The sequence below is a fragment of the Aquarana catesbeiana genome, linkage group LG10 (genome assembly GCF_042186555.1).
Source record: "Aquarana catesbeiana isolate 2022-GZ linkage group LG10, ASM4218655v1, whole genome shotgun sequence".
Taxonomy (NCBI): domain Eukaryota; kingdom Metazoa; phylum Chordata; class Amphibia; order Anura; family Ranidae; genus Aquarana; species Aquarana catesbeiana.
The window spans coordinates 129212730-129233131 of record NC_133333.1 but is presented as its reverse complement, the minus strand read 5'-3'; the positions used below and the strand labels follow the sequence as shown (position 1 = coordinate 129233131).

Sequence of the window (20402 nt, the reverse complement as noted above, 5' to 3'; positions counted from 1 at the left end):
ACTCTAGTGCACCTCACCCTTCTGATTATATATATATATATATATATATATATATATATATATATTCACAAGAGGGCGGTGCTAGCGCTTAATCACCACTGCCTTGGTGCTTCACACAGATTATATATATATATATATATATATATATATACACACACACATATACATAGATTCTCTTTTAATTTTTTTTGGGAAATGTATCATATTCTCTGAAACTCTTCTTTAAAATCTTCATTTGCTCTGCTATTGAAGACAAAGAAAATCTTGAAATGTTTAAGCCCAATGGGGAGTTTGTCAAAAACAATACAAATCCAGATAATTTGCTCCTCTTGACCTCTGCTAGAAACAAATGAATTGAGAGCCATAAATCAATATATAGCTGTGGTGTTATGTACAGCTCAGACCTCCTCACATCTCATCTTCCTAATCTTCTAATGATCCTGATTCTAATCCTATCCTGACTGCTTCAGTCACAGCTGCAATTCTACCAGTATGTGCAGAAAATGTGAAGAGCTCTAAATGGAGGAGCTTCCAAATCTCACTAAAAGACCCATTTATCATCTTTATTACAGAAGGCTCATATTCATTTCAGAGAAGATCGTTTACATTTTAAAAATAAGCAAAGTATGTGCTGACTTCTCTGCGATAAGACATCTATAGGATAGGCTATGAAATGGGACACGTAGATATTGCTTTTTATATCAACCGATTAAAATAACAGAAGTCTAGAAAATCAGAGAAACGTAAAGCCGCCCATACTTAGTAAATTAGGCCATCAGCAAATGAACTGGTAGCCAAGTTTTTTTTTAGCTTGCAACTCACACACATATGCAGGTTTACATCCTATAGACATGTATGTGCAAAGGATTATGACATGACACAATACCTGTAACATCTAATAATAATACATACATAATAAATAATAATAATTCACAATATCCATTTTTCAGGGCAGTGTGAGACTTTTTTTCTAGTGTGGCAAATTGTAATGTCCACTAATATATAAATGATGTACACTCACTGGCCACTTTATTAGGTGCACTTTGCCTGTACCGGGTTGGACCCCCTTTTGCATTCTTTGTGGCATAAATTCAACAAGGTGTTGGAAACATTCCTCATAGATTTTGGTCCTTAATGACATGATAGAATCACGCAGTTGCTGCAGATTTGTCGGCTGCACATCCATGATGTGAATCTTCCATTCCACCACATCCCAATGGTGCTCTATTGGATTGAGATCTGGTGACTGTGGAGGCCATTGGAGTACAGTGACCTCATTGTCCAGTGGTGAGATGATTTGAGCTTTGTGACACGGTGCATTATCCTGCTGGAAGGAGCCATCAGAAGATGGGTATTCTGTAGTCATAAAGGGATGGACATGGTCAGCAACAATAGGCTGTGGTGTTTAAAGCCTAGGTTCATACTTGTGTGATCTCAGACATCGCATGTGATTTGCACCCGCACTGCAGGGCCGATCACATGCAATGTCTGTGCGGTGCAAATTCAGCCATATAGTTGTATGGCTGAACTCGCATTGGATTTGCACAAAAAAGGCGCAGGGACTTTTTTCTCCCCGCACTGGAATTGGATCGCATAAGTGGACAAAAGGAGAATACTACCAAAGTAGCTAAAATTCAAACTTTTAAGGCATGGAAACAATGGAGAAGTGAGAAAATGTATATCATTTATTAGAAAAAAATTCATAGACAAAAAAAAAGTTCAAAAAGAAATAAAACACATGGAAACTGATACAGTCAGTACAGTGAGCCCTTGTGCATCTACGCGTTTCGCCGTGAGGCTTCTTCGGGACACGATCAAGGTTCAAAGGCGTAACAAAAGAGAAACAGAGAGCAAGTCTCACTGTCTTTGATTTGGTAGGCCTCGTATAAAAAATTCCCCGTGATGGAAAATATGGAGTATTTATGGTGAAATGATTTTGTATCTTCCAAAATGTATCAAAACAGGGGCCCATGTGTATCTTGTATTACAAAAAGAGAGGCCATCCAGCTAATGACGATGAGGTATGTGGTATCATAGAAGAGTAGTGAACCTTAATTAGTTCAAGCATTGCTGATGGTATATGCCATAGCCTCTATTGTTATATAGTGCATGTAAATGATACCATGGCGGCGTGCCCCTGGGAGTCGGCCGGATGCTGTACTCGAATTGGATCGCATAAGTGTTCTCCCCCATGCGTTCCTGTGCAAGTTCACAGTGCGCACTGCGATCTGTGAACCGATCTGGGGGTGTCATTAACAATGTATTGACACCCGCAGTGGTTCGCAGAGGGCAGTGTGAACTGCTTGCGAGAGAGATGAGATGCGGGAAGCGGCACTGTAATCGCGCCAGTTCCTGCATCGCATATGTGGGGACCTAGGCTAAACGATGCTCAGTTTGTACTAAGGGGCCCAAAGTGTGCCAAGAAAATATCCCCCACACCATTACACCACCTCCACCACCACCCTGAACCATTGATACAGGGCATGATGGATCCATGCTTTCATGTTGTTTACGCCAAATTCTGACCGTACCATCTAAATGTCGCAGCTGAAATCGAGACTCATCAGACCAGGCAATGTTTTTCCACTCTTCTATTGGAGGTGAACCTATGCAAATTCTAGCCTCAGTTCCCTGTTCTTAGCTGACAGGAGTGGCATCCGGTGTGGTCCTCTGCTGCTGTAGCCCATCTGCTTCAAGGTTCGATGTGTTGTGTTTCATCCACACAACTGCCGCTCACTGGATATTTTGTTTTTTGGACCATTCTCTGTAAATTCTATAGATGGTTGTGTGTGAAAATCCCAGTAAATCAGACCTTTTTAGCAATTTCTGTTACCAAGCAATTGAACAGTTGTATCTAATAAAGTGGCAGGTGAGTGTATGTATATATATATATATATATATATATATATATATATATCAATTATAAGAGTAGCCACTTGTGTCTAAAATGTGAATGGGCAGTGCTGCACATAAGATTTAGGCCAGCCATAAAGATAGGATGATTTTGCAACACTGATCCTCCTGTTTCCTCGATTGGCCAAAACGTCAGGTGATCCGGGCAGCTTTCCCCGCACTCACCGCCCGCACAGCGGGTGGTGCTGGGGAGGGGGGGCTGTGTTAGTGCCTTGGGGGGGGTTGTTCGCCACCCTCCCAAAAAAAAAAAAAACCCACCAGCCGCCACTGGTGCTGAGGGGGGTCTAAAGAGGCTTTTTTTTTTTTAACAAACATGAACTTTTTCTTCAATGCAATTTGCTCCAGCAGGGGAAAAAATCCCTCCTAATCCCCCGAGAGGCAATCAGATGTTCCCTGGATCAACTTTACCTATAAATGTTAGTATCCAGTTATATTATATCCAGTTATATTATATCCAGTTATATTATGTCCAGTTATATTATGTCCAGTTATATTATATCCAGTTATATTATGTCCAGTTATATTATATCCAGTTATATTATGTCCAGTTATATTATGCTCTCACGTAACGTGCTCTGCTCTCACATAATCTCATGATTCTGCCTGCGATTCGGAAACGCCTCAAATCGTGGGACGCCCTTGCAATCCCTGTTACTTTGAATGGCACCCAAAACACAGCGCGATTTTGGCGTGATTCGTCGTGCGGCAATCGTTGCAAAACGCTGCGATTTGGGTGCCAAAGTAACGTGGATCGCAAGGGCGTCCCACAATTTGCGGCGTTTACGAATTGTGAGCAGATTCGCAGTGATTCCACCTGCAAAACATAACATCATGGTGTGAATGGAGCCTTAATGTATTAAAGCTCCTGGAGTAGGACAAGTAATATTTTTCAGAAGCGAAGATCAGAATCAGCAAACTTTCTTAATAGAGGTTTCCTTTAAGAAAAATGATAGTTCTTTCGAGTAAATCACAATGTTTCAATACATCGCTAAGCAGCAAATTTCACAGCTTTCTTTGTTAACATTGATTTTCACGCACCAGTATGTGTGAAGTGTGTAGAGTTATGTGCGAACCGTGTGAGATGCTTGTTAGCACAGGACACCTAACTTAAAGGAGACATGATGGAAATCACTAGAAAACTTGCAAGCTGTTTGCTTTAATGCACAAATCAGCTCCCCACCACTGATAATTTAAAACTAGAGCTTTTCTTTTAAGTGGAATACATACACCATTAAACAACTATGAGGTGCATTTATTAAATCAGTTGTGCGGAAATAAGTTCTGGAAGCTGTGACAAAAAAAGTCAGGCAGGTAGACATTCTAGTCATCGGTATTGTCTGCAGTCTCCCTGCGGCTGATCTTTTCTCAATTCTGCCCAGTGTTTCTGTATGGAGGCAGCCATCTTGGTAGAAGCAGGACTTTGCTTCCTCATGTCAGAGCCTTCAGCAAAGTTAGTACAGCGATCTCCCCCTCTGTGCTGTTGTGTTCTGACAGGGGGACGGCCACCATTGGCTGAGAGTGCTGATTGGGAGTCATACTCATTCGACAGAAGCCGGCGGGGTGGCATACACACTGGCCGAATGTTGGCTGTTTTTTTTTTTTTAACCGGCCGATGTCTCCCAACATTCTGGCTGTGTGTATGGGGCTTTACTGTGTTTGGTGATAACACACCAGAATAAGAATCCTTATTTTCAAACAAAGTGACGTTTATTCTTCTACTCAGTCCAATCAGGTATCGATCAGTCAGATGGCAGAAACAAAGACCCTTATCTTTGTGCTAAAGATTTTTGAAGTGAGCCCAATGTGTGCTGTAATATCCACTTATCCAGGAGCAGTAAGGAGCATAGAAGGGAAGCTCAGTCGAGTGTCTTATGCTGTGCATTGTGATTTGGATTGTAATCACATGTAACACATCATCTGGTTTAATGTCTCCCACTGTTCACAGGAAAAGCTGTTCATATTTGTTTACATGATTTCAGCCAAATGTCACCCACCGTCGCTGTGGGTGTTACTACAGTGATATGCTGGCTCCGCCTGACTCCTCCCCCAGGTCAGTGCATAGCACGATGAATAGTGAAGGACAGACTACTTTTTTGTAAGGTGGAAATTTTCTGATAAATATCAAAATAATAGAAAGAAAGCTGCACGGTATGTAAAGTGGGTAGTATAAAAATACATATTGCTATATCAAACTCCAAACAGTGAACACTGCATATTTCTATGTATATCAGTGTTGCCAACCCATCAGACTGAAATTTACTGACACAGCACCCAAACTTTACTGGCACAACCACGTTTTTACTGGCATTTTCACAAGTTACAAAATTACAGTTTTAAGTGCAAATTTCAGTATTTAGGCTACAAACAAGTATAATATGCAATTACCAAAGTGATTTAAGGTAGATATTAAAGGATACGTAAACCTTCCTTTTTAGAAACCAAAACAAACATGTCATAAATAGATTTGCACAGAGTTGTCCTGATCGTCCTCTTCTGGGGTCCCTCAGCGGCACTCCTGGCTTCTCCTCTTCTCGAGTATACCTCGGCACAGAAGCGCTCTCCCTCAGGGAACCTGTGCGTGCTCACGCCCGTGTCCTGCTGCTGCATCCATTGACACACACAGCAGAACTCGGCTCCGCCCCCGGCTCCCACGTCATTGGATTTGATTGACAGCAGTGAGAGCCAATGGCTGCGCTGCTATCAATCTATCCAATCAGGACCCGAGACACCGGCTGGAGCAGGTGTCCTTGCCCCCAGCGCAGGAACGATCAGGCTCAGGTAAGTAAAAGGGGGGCTGGTGCACTACAAGCGTTTTGAGGTGAAAAACCACGAAGGTTTACAACCCCTTTAAGGCAAAAACTATACAGTATTTCTTATTTTATTTTCGATATAGTAAGTAAGAAGCTCAGGGACAGAACTCAAGAGGGCAAGAAATTAGAATGGGGGGCACATACACATGAAATTGTGTGCAGCAGCACAGATGATGATGACATGTCCCCTCTTGAGTCAGTGACAGTTGGTTCCCTAAGTCCACTCCAGTCCAAACAGCACTGACAGTACCGCTCCCGGCTTGCCTTGCTCCCATCCCACAGACCCACACACAAGACTCCGGTTGCTCCGCTCTGCTCCCTTGCACCATGACATCACATGACACGCTCGGGCACCGCCTTCACCTTACCCGCCAGCGCCGTTTGAACACACTGTAGCAGGCACTCAGATGGTCTCTGCCAGCTCCGGACCAGAGCTGCGCATGTGCAGTTCTGAGTCGAGCATCCAAGCAATTTTTTTTACTGCCAACCTTTTCCTGTCACTGGCATTTACTGGCAGGAGAAAAGTGGCCATTTTTTACTGGCTGCCAGTAAAAATACTGGTGGTTGGCAACACTGATGTATATGCAGAAACAATTGGTCATATGGGACTGCATATTTCTACACATTAGACATTTCTATACCACATATTATAAAACATCTGATGTCAACCCCCCCTCTTTATACAAACAAATTTGATACAAAACTCGACGAGGAAAGGGTCAGATTTCAGAGATCTACGGTCATTTGGTGAGCACAGACCCATAAGAAAAATTACCATATATGCAGAAATGGAAATCAAACCTTAAAAGAGAAATATGTTTTTTTTTTATTTTTTCCAGATTTATATTTACCTAGGTGGATGCAGCATCAGACCGATGCTGCATCTGTCCCACGCCACCTCTGCACTGAGAACCGAGCGATCGAACATCACCGATGGCTCGGTTCTCTCGGCTCCTCGAGCAGAGAGCTGCTGACTGTCAATCAGCATCTCTCCTCTCTGCTCCTCCACGTTCATTGGAGCGCTGAGCTGTGGAGGGGCGGGGAACGGCCGTCTCAGTTTCTCAGCGGCTCACTGAGAGGCTGAGACGCGTATCAGTCCAGGCAGCTGGCAGATCCAGACTTTATTGGCGTGACGACACGGTGCCTGGACTGATTCCTGTGACATCAGCAGAGAGCGGACGTCAAACCGCTCTCTGCTGAAAATGGGTCACCGGAGGGCAAAACTAATTGCACTGCTGTGACCCATAGGAGAAGCCCAGCCAAACAAGCTGAGGCTGGACTTCTCCTTTAACTTATCATTATCCTCTGATGATTGGGATGACTGTATAATTAATGTACGAAAATGTACAAGATCCCTCAAAGTTCGTGAAACGGCCATGAAACTCTTTCCAGATAGTATTTCACACCTACCAAACTACACGCTATATTCCCCACAGTCTCTCCCACGTGTTTTAGAGGAATCCTCTAAGAGGATGTTCCTCTCAAGGTTCCTTCCTTCATATTTTCTAGGAATGTGAGGAAATATCCCATATTTGGTGTAAGTTGGAAAATTTAGCTTCATTCATAACAGGAAACCTGGTCCACCTCGCCTCTACTAATTGTCTTTTGTTCCCCCCTATATCACCCCCTATGGGACTTATTCATACCATTTGTGTTGCCATACACTGGCTAATAGCCAAAAATGGGACATCCGTTTCAGTCCCTATTACCCAATTGAAATCAAGAGTAAACTCCATTAGCATTATGGAAAAAATATTCCACACTTTATACAATTCTATGAATTCCTATAACATTAAATGGAACCCCACGCTGAAGACTTTTTCTAGAAGATTGACAACTATATTATCAATGTGGATAATCTAAATCTGACTAACCATTTACAGTTAAACACATCAATGTCATTTTTGTATATATGATGTTAGCTTTCTCGGTTGACTTAAGTCGTAATATTTTTTTACATTCATAAATCTGATTTTATGTTTTCCTTTGTCATTTAACTAATCTCACGATATAACTGACAATTGTACCTTGAACACTCCTTCTTAATGTATACACTTCATACTGCTGTTTTTCTTTCTTTTTTTGTTCTCTCTAAGGCCCCTTTCACACTGGGGCAGGAGGTGCGTCGGCGGTAAAGCACCGCTATTATTAGCGGCGCTTTACCGTCGTTTTAGCAGCGGTATTTGGCCGCTAGCAGGGCGGTTTTATCCACCGCTAGCGGCCGTGAACGGGTTAAAAACCACCGCAAAGCGCCTCTGCAGAAGCGCTTTGCCAGCGGTATAGCCGCGCTGCCCCATTGATTTCAATGGGCAGGAGCGGTGTATACACTCCGCTCCTTCACCGCTCCGAAGATGCTGCTAGCAGGACTATTTTTCCCGTCCTGCTAGCGCTCCGCTCCAGTGTGGAAGCCCTCGGGGTGGCTAAGTCACCTGACAGCTCGCCCCAGTGTGAACCGGCACTTACTTGTATCACCAAATGATTGGAATAAAAGTTTGTAAACAAAAAAAAAAAAATACATATTGCTGTTGAGTTATGCATCAGAGCTATCCACTTCCTATCTCTCTGAATCACAATCAAATTGTTTTATGACTATTCTCTTGTCTACAATACAACAGTCTGAACTTCTCTGACATCCAATTCTTTGTTAATCTCTTCCTCCATCTAATATAAAAAGCTGTTACTTGGTTGACTGTGTCTTCTTGGGGCCATGGATTTAATCCAATCAATCAATATTGATTTTTTTTTTTTTAACAGTAAAAGAATATTGATTATTTTTAATCCTCATGCTGCTAGCATTACTAAACAGATGAGAAAGTATATCGTATTTACTTGTTTTAAACTTTTTTTTTTTTTTTTTTTTTACATTTTTTGAGTTACTTCCTGGTTTCTTGCCTAGGCAAATGATGTCATACATCCCAGGAGTCTTCAGGAGAGGAGGAGGGGATAAACAGAGATTTTTTTAGCTAAGCACACTCTCCTGCATGCATGCTTGAGCTAAGGGCAGATGGATTCCAGGAAGTAAATGCTACATGAATTATTTGCCCTTACTCAAGATGGTCACAGTCAGAAATGCTAAGGGGTGTTTTTAAAAGTGATTGCTCAATAAAATAAAGCATGGAGACATGGATGGATGGGAGAGTTTGCTTTGAATAATAAAAATGAATGAAATATTGTTTTTGGTTTGTGGTGCTCAGATGCAGTGCAGCTCTGCTTTAGGCTGGGTTCATACCATCACCACATGTGGCTCCCAGCAGGGGTCCGGTGCATCCTGGTTCACTGTTTCAGGTCTGATTTCAGCCTGAATTTTTGGCTGAATTTGGACCTGAAACAGACCAAAAGACGCACAGGGCTCCTGTGCAAATGTGCACCGGGACCGCAGTGGAGATATGTGAACTGGCTTTCTTTGCCAAAGAAAGCCGGTCAAAATCTCCTGCTATTGCTAATTGGATGCGGTGGAACCCGCATCCAATTCTCAATGGTGTGAACCCAGCCTCAATCATCTGTGCATGATGAGGTCTTATAAAACCCTTAAAGTGGAACTAAACTTTATCCGAACACCACAAAATGACAATACTATTTCATTCATTTTCAATATTCAAAGCAAACTCACCCATCCATGTCTCCATACTTTAGGCCCCTTGCATGTGCATTTGAAAAAATTCCTCGAAGAAAGACACAGAAGGTCAATGTCATGGCCTGCAAACAGTCCGGATCTCAATCCAATTGAAAATCTGTGGTGGAAGTTAAAGAAAATGGTCCATGACAAGGCTACAACCTGCAAAGATGATTTGGCAACAGCAATCAGAGAAGGCTGGAGCCAGATTGATGAAGAGTACTGTTTATCACTCATTAAGTCAATGCCTCAGAGACTGCAAGCAGTTATAAAAGCCAGAGGTGGTGCAACAAAGTACTAGTGATGTGTTGGAGTGTTATTTTGTTTGTCTACCAGTATTCAGCTGACTGTGAACAACCAACATCTGCGTGATGATTTACCCTCTTTACCTACATACTAACAAACAGATTTAATCTGATGCAGGTGTTAGTGTTTGTAATGAACATTTACAGGGTGATTCCATATTTTTTTTCCTCAGAGTTGAGTGATTCCATAATTTATTCCCTGTGCTTGTTCTATAAATCTAACTGTTACTGGCCACCACAATTATTTTTCTTGATTTCTTTTAGTGTTTCTTAAAGCCAGAAAGTTGCCATTTGAAATGCCTTTAGTTTTTGGCCATGTCTGTGATCTGCTTTTTTTCTACAACAATAAACAACTGAAGGAACATCCTCAGGGACTGGTGACTCCATAATTTTTGCCAGGGGTTGTACACAAATATCTCACTGGTGATCCCAGCATAAGTATGAAACTTTTCAGTCCCAGGGGTTATAGGAAGACATGGGGGACACACAATTAGACTGGAAGAGAAGCAGTTTAACTTTAAGCTGTGTAGGGGGTTTTTCACTGTCAGGGCGGTAAGGATGTGGAGCTCTCTTCCTCAATCGGTGGTGTCAGCAGGAAGTATGGATAGTTTTAAAAGACTCTTGGATGTGCATCTCAACGTAAACAATACACAGGGATATTGAAAATGATTTTTCTACACACACACCTACACAGGTTGAACTGGATGGACTAATGTCTTTATTCAACCTTACCAACTATGTTACTATGTTACAAGTAAAATTCTACTTCATTGCCAGTGTTGTGATATACTTATTTATACTCAAGTAAACATGCTTATAGACAAGTAAACACACCTATGCGAGTAAATTGCTGCACTCAAATGAAAAATCTTCTATTTTCATTTTACTGCTCTGTACTCATCACTGTATTACTGATCTTTACTCAGCTGTGTGCAATGTCCCATAGACAACAATGCATCCCATTTCAGATCAGTAAAAAACTCAGCATTCTTTACTCCCGTGTGCATGAGGCTTTAGGCTCCATGCACACTGGACATTAAAATAACATTATAAAAACGCCAGTAGCTTTGCAGTGAGTCTTTCAACATTTTTTATCGTTTTTTCAATAGCTTTTATTAGCGTTTTTTAGCGTTTTTCCGCATTTACGTTTTTAGCGCATTTTTTACATTTTTATTTTTTTTCAATGGATCAAAAGCGTTAAAAAACTCTGGCGAGCCACGTTTTTGATTGTTTATCGGCGTTTATCAGTATTTGTGAGCATTTGGCATTTTGTGGTCAGAAAAACGACTCATGAACGTGATTTTATGGTGTTCAGAAAACAGCTCATAAACTCCATTGCTGATAAATGTCCAAAAACGTCCATGTGTGCATGGACACATAGGATAACATAGAGGGGAGTTTATGGGCTGTTAAAAAAAAAACCGCCCAAACTCCCAAGTTGAGCTTCAGTGTGCATGGAGCCTCATATTGTTGAGAAATAGCTTTGAAAAACAGCCCTCTAGCATTGCTAGCCGCAGCCATTTTGAGTAAGGGCAGATGATTCATGTAGCAATTACTTCCTGGAATACATCTGCCCTTAGCTCGGGCATGCAGGCAGAGGGTGTTTTTAGCTGAGAAAACCCTCCACCCTTCCTCCAGATGAAAGAAAAAATTGCCATGAAGATTCCTAGGATGGATGACATTTTGGCCAAGACCAGAAACCAGGAAACAACTGAAGAAATATAAAAAAAAGTTTAAAACAAGTAAATATAATATACATTCCTATCTATTTACTAATGCTAGCACATAAGGGTTAAAATTGTTCATGTTGAGGGAGTTTAGTTCCACTTTAAAGGAGCCCTGAAGGACTGTCACTTCTAACCTCCTACAGAGCATGCTAGTTATCTGGCTTCAATATTTTCTGAGTTCCTGGCTTAGAATCTATCTGAAATCACAATTCATGATCGGCATGTAAAAGTCAGTGTTGCTGAATGTATTGTGAGCATGACAGACAGGTAAACTGACATTTTTACACTGACCTAGTCTACTTTTCTTCCAATATCAATGGTATCCCTAAAGCAGGTGCATTAATGTAACTTTTCTGCATCCTTAGAATCCTTCTTTTTTTTTTTTTAAACCAGAAAGCTCTAAAAGTATATAGCAAAATAAAATTCAAAGCTTTAGAAATCAGACAGAGTGCGTGCTTTGAAGGAATGGTATATTAAGGATAAAGAGATAAGAAAATTAGAAAAATTAGACTTAATACCAGTATGAGTTTTACTATAGAAATTAGGCCTCAGAGATTGTTCTTTAACTTTTCAAGATTTTAGGAACTTGAAGCAGTATTAGGCCCAGGTTCAAATGGTGCGACATGGGATCTGACTTGTGAGAGTACAAGTCTCATGACATGTCAAATTCAATGTTTCCCTATGTGAGCCATCTTAACTGATCTGACACAAGTCGCTTCGACTTTAGAAAAGGTTCCTGCACTACTTTGATACGACTTTGATGCCATAGAGTGTAAAAAGTCACATTACGTCGGATCAAAGTCAGACTGAATTTGCAGGCATAGGCGTGCGCAAGGGGTGTGCCAGGTGTGCCTGGGCACACCCTAATCCTGGAGTTGGCAACCCATCAATTGTGGGCAGGTGACAGGTAAGCCACGATCCTTACTTGCCGACCCCCAGAACTTGGACAGGATAGGGGGCTGGAGTGGAAATTAAGGGACTGATTTGTATTTTCTTCTGCAGCAGCTGAACGTAGGCTTCTCCTCCTCCTCCTCTTCCTCTCGCCGATATTCAGCTGCCAAGGGAGGAAAATACAGGGGATTGGTGCCAATGTATGCCACCCTTTTGTCCCAGTTACTTTTCTTTCTGCTGCCCAGGTCCCCCTGTGTGCTCACCTGCTCCCCCCATTGTTTTAGGATGATGAGTGGGGAAAAGGCTGGTTAATATGTCACAAAGGCATATGTGTTGGAGCTTTGAGGTGCACACCCTAATACAATAGGCTGCGCACACCTATGTTTGCAGGGCAAAGCCGTATTGGAAGTCGCGGGACTCATGATGGAGCAGTGTGAACCTGGGCTTAAACTGGGGTTGCCACCTGTCCAGTTTTTGAATCGTGTGTTTGGTTTTCATGCGGACTGAAACCCGGACACATTATTCAGACTGGACTGCGGCTCTCCAAGTAACCAAGAGAGTCACACACAAATCTGTTGGTGTCCGGGAGTTGCAGGTGGCTGTCTGGGTTCAGGTTCGGCATCACTGGGGGGGCAGAGCGATGAAGTCAGCAAAAGCAATTTGGCCACACCCATTGTTCGCTGCGGCACGCTATGCGTACCGCATTACCACTCTCCTTGGGCAAACCTCCCAACATTTTGAGATGAGAATGAGGGACACCTACTAGCAAATGTATGTAGGCATAGGACACGCCCCCTGCCACACCCCCTTAAAGGGGAAATAATAATTTTTAACAAAGGTTAAGTAAATCCACAAGTGATTTTACCACCATTACTATTCCTTTATATTGGCTTTTGAGATTTACAAATGCAGCAATTTAGAAATTGGATGAAAGGTTTAGCACTGGGAAACACTTTTTGAAAGATAAAAAGTGCATTTTATATACAACTATATGGATCAGACCAAAATGAGGGACAAATGAGGAAAGAGGGACAGAGGGACATTGCTCCAAATCAGGGACAGTTGGGAGCTATGTCCTTGGGGCTCCCAAAGGTGTCCTAGGCCTCTAAAGTGTTCGGGTTTGGCTTGAAGAGGTGGCAAGCCTAATCAAAAATGTGATTGCAGTTGTGCATAAGTAACCAATCATCTTCTATCATAGACTTGTACCGTTATGCTTTGAAAATGAAAGATAGAAGCTGATTAGTTGCCATGCAAAGCTGCTCCAGATTCTGGCCCCAGTTTTGATAAATTAAAAATGCATACCATTAGATGCACCAGAACAAAATACAAGCATACAGGACATGGATTGTTAATTGTTTGTATTCTGCATTTTAATTATCAGTTCAGTAGTTAGTAGGAATGCAAAACTGCTTATGTAACATTTGATTGATACATTTCATAGCAATTTTTTAAGGATATACAGTATGTACATGACTCTGCAAGTATGGAAATATTGTTGTTCAAGTAAGATGAAAATCCTATAAATAAGTATTTCATTTTAAAAAAAAAAAGAATATCAATCGGCGTCTAATTGATGGAAATACACATTGCACAAATTGTAATATACAATAAATGTGTATTTTGTTAGGCCTTAGAAGTCGCAGCACGATGGATGTTAGATGTGCTTACCCTGACACCCTGTGGCCACAAGGAGGAATGACTGCTTGAAGAATTTTTTAGGAAATCAATTTAAAGCACCTCAAAATCCCATCTAAAATGTCAACATTTTTAAGATTATTATCATTCTTGCATAAATTGCAGCCTTTCCTGAGAGAAGAATATTTTCTTTAGCTATTGATGGCAGATATTATATAATCCTATATTAATTTTGCCTCCTGTGTAACCCCTATGCGTATAAACACATCTGTTAGCATGATATAGCATGATGGGCAGAGATCGCACACATGGTGAAAGGCAGCACAGATCTGGAAGATCGTTGCTATCGCTGTAGTAGTGGTGACTACTACAATGATTTGCCGCTTCCACAGGGAAGTTCAAGTATGAGATGACATACTTATGTAGCACTGAGCTAGGACTGGTCTGGCTGTCTGGTCCCAGGTTCCATTACCTGATAGGCACACAGCAGCCAGGCACACGGTAGTTCACAGTCACTTGAGTCAGAGAACAGGCCGTACATGACTTTTTGCAGTTTATTTTGCTGAGAAAACTGAGATAGGGCGAGCCTTGGGATACTCCAAAAACTTCTAACAAAACTATAATGGAAGATTTTAACCCTTTCATGCCAAAGCCTTTTTCTGACATTTGTTGCTTACAAGATAAAATCCATCTTTTTTGCAAGAAAATTACTTAGAACCCCCAAACATTATATATATTTTTAGTAGAGACTCTAGAGGATAAAATGGTGATCGTTGCAATATTTTATGTCACACGATATTCACGCAGCAGTCTTTCAAACGCATTTTTTTGGGAAAAAAAGACACTTTCATGAATCGAAAAACCAAAACAGTAAAGATAGCCCAATTTTTTTGTATAATGTGCAAGATAATGTTACGCCGAGTAAATAGATACCTAACATGTCATGCTTTGAAATTGCGCACACTTGTGGCATCTCAACAAACTATGGTACTTAAAAATCTCCATAGGCGATGCTTTAAAAGATTTTACAGGTTACCAGTTTGGAGTTACAGAGGAGGTCCTGTGCTAAAAGTATTGCTCTTTTTATTTTTACACTGTCTTTTAAAAAAAAAAAAAAAAAAATTCTGATCATTTTTTTTTTATTGCTGTCACAAGGAATGTAAACAGTGATAGTCAGTGACAGGTTCTCTTTATGGAGGGATCTTGGATCTATAAGACCCCAAATCCCTCCTTTGCACTTTAAAGTATTCAAAATGCCAAAATCTGCGCCATTGGCAGCTGAGTAAACCAGAAGTGGTGTCACGACATCGCTTCCGGGTTACTAGATCAGAGACCCGATCTAAGCCGATTACGGCTTCATTTGGGTCTTCGGCCAGCCGGCGGACGTGTCGGCTGGTCGCTCGGGCCTCCTGGTGGGACGGGAGAGCCCGGGAGAGCCGCGGAAGGCGGCGGTAGGGGGCGGCATCCTGCTCCTTAGGATAACAGCCAAGCAGCTTTTGCCCGCATTGGTTGTTAGCACTAGAAAGCCAACCGCTGGCTCTAAAAGACGGTACCGGGGTGATGATTCCTGTAGCTGCAGGCATCGCCCCGGTATAACGCCTTCAAGCCGAGAATGCATATTTGCGTACGGTTGGCGTGAAGGGGTTAATTCTTATCTGCTCACTCAGGGTGAGAACCCTTTTGAATATGAAGGGTAACAAGATTCCAAACAGTATATCCTCAACAGGAGTATTATCCTGGATGTACTGTTGTAAGCTCTCCCAAATAGGGCAAAGAAAAGTCTCTGATGCTCACTGTGGCCTGTATACTGTGTTCCCACCTGCAGTACCAGTCAGCTTTTGTACTTGTTGCTTGTGTCCTGGATCCTCCGATGAGCTTTCTGTATGCTTCCAGGAGGCTAGGCCAGAGGTCCCCCAGCCCAAGCAAGTACTGGGACCCCAAAAATTATTTTTTGAAGCTGCAGGTAGTCTCCCAGGCATGCCTCAGCCCTCAGGTTGGGTCTTACTCCCCCAGGAACAAGAGGAAGCTGTTCCAGGCCCCAGCCTATTTATACTCCTCTCAGCCCTCTGCTGGTCACTCACTTCCCTGACTAGGGATTGGGTAAAGAGGCATGAATATGCAGGCCAGGGTCTAAGCTCTTCCACCCGCTATATCACAGAGTTCAGTGGGATGCAGGGGAAAGTAACTGAGCCTGCACCAGCACAACCTAGGACAGACCCTAACAAACAACAACTGGTCTCCCTGATTACAAGGAGGCCAAAAACTAAATTTACCCAAAACTAGTGCCTACTGAGTGGCCCTACACTTACATTAGTGCAATACTTACATTGGTCTAAGCACGGCAAATGTAACTATGCAATACAATTCATACCTAAATTTAAGCTCTTTAAGGTTAATTTCACTTTTTAACAAAAAATAATAAATATTCTTTTGCAGGTAAATGAGCAAATGAGAGTATAATTTTTTTTAGCTGGCAGTCGGCTCTCTTGTAATAGCAATTGGAGCGGCCTACTAGCTGCTCAATTGCTATTAATCCCCCACCCCCCACCCCCACTGCCTTCCGTGGCTCTCTCTGGCTCTCCCGGGATCGGCTTTGATCGGCTGTTCTTAACAGCAAACCGGAAGCGATGACATGACATCACTTGCGGTTTACTCGGATACCATTAGCGCCAGTTTTTAAAAATCGAAAGCATTCCAACACACTGATCTTGGTGTTTCAATGCTTTTAAGTGCAATCGAGGGATATGGACCCCAGATCTGTCCATAAAGAGTTCTGTCACTGCCTTTTGCAGTCACGAGGATGTTTACATTCCTAGTGACAGCAATAAAAATTAAAAAAAGTAAAGCAACAGTGTACAAAAAAAAATAAAAAAATGAAGTGCCCCCATTCTCGTGCGCAAAGGCGAACTCGCGTGTTGGTCCCACACTCACGCAAACAGCAATCACCCCCACATGTGAGGTATCAATGCAAACATCAGATCACAGGCAGTAATTCTAGCACTAGACCTCCTCTGTAAATTTAAAGTGGTAACCTGTAAAGGCTTTTAAAGCGTCATCTATGGATAGTAAAATTTACATTGTTCGTCCTTGTTGCACGGGCTTGTGCAATTTTAAAGCATGACATGTTCAGTATCTATTTACTCGGCGTAACATCATCTTTTATACCTCACAAAAAATTTGCATAATGTATTGAGATTTTTTACATTAAAGTTTAAAAAAGTGTATTTTGTCCCAAAAAATTTTTGGAAAAACTGCTGCGCAAATACCATGTGATGTAAAAAAATGCGCTTGAAAAACCTACCAATTTATTCTCTAGGGCCTCTGCTTTAAAAATATATAATATTTGGGGGTTCTAGCAAAAAAATACTTACTGTTACATGTGAACAAAAAGTGCCAGAAAAGTCCCAGACTGGAGGTGGTTAAAAAAGGTTCTTGGACTTCTTGCATTTCGTGCATACAGCAGCCCAGGCAAATGAATGGACGGCTGTATCCGCCCAATATGCACGCAAATGCGCAGCACATGTGTGAACCTAGCGTAAGTAGCCTCTGTGTTTCTTTTAGGAAAGGTTTATTTTACAAATTTATGAATGTAAACAAAAATCAAATTTACCCAAAAGCAACACTGTTTTCTCAACAGGGGTGGCCCGTGCATTGTGGGCGTACAGGCGCCGCCCCCCCATCCATGCGCACGGCCCCTTTCAGGACGCTGGACGCATGAATTCCTAAGGCGGGCGGGAGGGGGTGGTACTTTTTGAAGCACCTGATTAGAGCCATTGGCTCTAATAGGCTTCAAAATAGGGTGGGCTCGGGGTGCAGAGAGTGCGCCCTGATCTCACCCAATTGTGTGACGATAGCAAATTAATTTTCGCTATTTTCACACTAACGCTTCTCGCTGCCAATCAGGGAGGCAGGTCGTCAGACCTGTTTCCCGATTGGCCAAAGCGCCAGGGCATCCTATTGGATGCCTGGCGCTTAGGAAGAGGTGGCGAAGAGGAGACACGAGGACAGATATCCCCACCGCCACGGCTGCTCTGGTGGACTCAGGACTGGCATTAAGTGACAGACGACCTGTGGGGGGCCATCAGAGCCACGAGCAGGGGGGCAGTCAGAACCACGAGTGGAAGGCCGTTAGAGCGGCATGCGGGGGGCCGTTAGAGCCACGAGTGGGGGCCGTCAGAGCCGCATGTGGGGAGGCCGTCAGAGCCACAAAAGGGGGTTGGTGGGCACAGGGGCTGCATATGATGGGCACAAGTGGCTGCATATACTGGGCACAAGTGACTGCATTTGACGGGCACAAGTGGCTGCATATGATGGGCACAAGTGGCTGCATATGATGGGCACAGTGGCTGCATTTGATGGGCACAATGACTGCATATGATGGGCACAAGTGGCTGCATATACTGGGCACAAGTGGCTGCATTTGACGGCACAAGTGACTGCATTTGATGAGCACACGTGGCTGCATTTGATGGGCACAAATGGCTGCATATACTGGGCACAAGTGGCTGCATATGATGGGCACAAGTGGCTGCATATGATGGGCACAGTGGTTGCGTTTGATGGGCACAATGACTGCATATGATGGGCACAAGTGGCTGCATTTGATGGGCACGAGTGGCTGCATATGATGGGCACAAGTGTCTACATAGGGGACTATTGGTCCCCTGTGTAATAGCAATAAAATCATAAGTAGAAAAAAAAGCATACTAGAGCTGCACGATTAATCGTTAACAAAAAGATCTAGATTCAACCCTCCCTCTCCATCTGAACTGACATTTCCCCGATTCTGTGCAGAGCCAGAGGTGTCAAAAAAAAAAAACATTCCTCAGCTCAGAGAGAAGAGAAGAGATACAATGTATCTCTCAGTTCTTTAGATCAAAGGAATGAACCTCAGTCTGTAAGACCCCTTTCACACTGAAGGCGTTTTTCAGGCGTTTTAGAGCTAAAAATATCGCCTGTAAAGCTCCCGAAAAAACGCCTCCCCTGCCACCGCAGTGCTTTCACACTGGGGCGGTGCGCTTGAGGGACGTTACAAAGCAGCATCTTTGGGCGGTTTAGGAGAGCTGTATACAGTGTTCCTAAACCGCCCCTGCCCATTGGATTGCATGGGCAGCTCTTCCGAAGCACCTGAAAAGCGTTTCGGAAGCGCCACAACATAGGCAGTTTTAACCCTATCTTTAGCCGCTATCAGCCGAAAAGCACGCTAAAACGATGGTAAAGCGTCGCTAAAACTAGCGACGCTTTACCACTAACAGTGTTAGTGAAAACCCAGTAAACTGGAAAAATAAACTAACATCATTTTGGAGTAAAAAAAAGACAGTGATAGGATATTTATCAATATTTAATGTATTTAATGTATTAAATGTTTTCCTTTTTGTTTTTCAGACAATATGCATCATAACTTCATCCTTACCGTTAATAGCCCAAAGCATTCAGCAACATTAGGTAAGTCTTACAAAAGTCAGAAAAAAGCAATTGAAACAAAATTGACTACTTTAGCTTAACTCACTTACCCACCATCAATCTTTAACACTATATATGTATATATATATATATATATATATATATATATATATATATATATATATATATATATATATTTATATTTGTGAATAAATAGTGTAGCGCTAAATGTGATACCTCTGTGTGCCAACAGGGGTGACAAACAATAATAGGAAGGTGCTAGTAACGCACCTATTAAACAAATGTGCTAAATAACTGACATAAAAAATATCATAAATAAATGAAATGGTGAAAAAATGAACAAGAACAGGTTCACTGTGAAACAATAATGTGCATGTCCGAAGAAGGACACCAAAGTCCCAACAATAACAAAACGATGGGCAATCCAATTTCAAAAGCAGTGGAAAGCTGAGATTTTCAAATGGGATTTCCAATGAAATTGTTCTGATGCATGAGTAGAAATTCAACCAAAGATATCAAATGGAAAGTGTCAATATTTTGTGTGGCACTGCCTTAACATTCTTGGGCATGGAGTTCACCAGGTTGCCACTGGAGTCCTCTTCCACTCCTCCATGACGACATCACGGAGCTGGTGGATGTTAGAGACCTTGCACTCCTCCACCTTCCGTTTGAGGATGCTTCACAGATGCTCAATGGGGTTTAGGTCTGGAGACATGCTTGGCCAGTCCATCACCTTTACCCTCAGCTTCTTTAACAAGGCAGTGTTTGTCTTGGAGGTGTGTTTGGGGTTGTTATCATGTTGGAATACTGCCCTGCGGCCCAGTCTCCGAAGGGGATCATGCTCTGCTTTAGTATGTCACAGTACATGTTGATATTCATGGTTCTCTCATTGAACTATAGCTCCCCACTGCCGGCAGCACTCATGCGGCCCCAGACCATGATACTCCTACCACCATGCTTGACTGTAGGCAAGATACACTTGTCTTTGTACTCCTTACCTGGTGCCGCCACACACGCTTGACACCATCTGAACCAAATAAGTTTATCTTGGTCTCATCAGACCACAGGACATGGTTCCAGTAAT

The 20402-nt window shown here is 42.4% G+C and overlaps 1 protein-coding gene across 1 annotated transcript in view; it reads left to right on the top strand.

Moving 5' to 3' along the window:
- The window catches only part of SHISA7 (shisa family member 7), a 270504-nt gene that overhangs the window by 225622 nt on the left and 24480 nt on the right, over positions 1–20402 (top strand). Inside the window, exon 4 of the mRNA XM_073602641.1 lies at positions 19280–19339. Within this exon, the coding sequence (XP_073458742.1) occupies positions 19280–19339 (60 nt within the window). The remainder of the gene's footprint in view (positions 1–19279; positions 19340–20402) is intronic.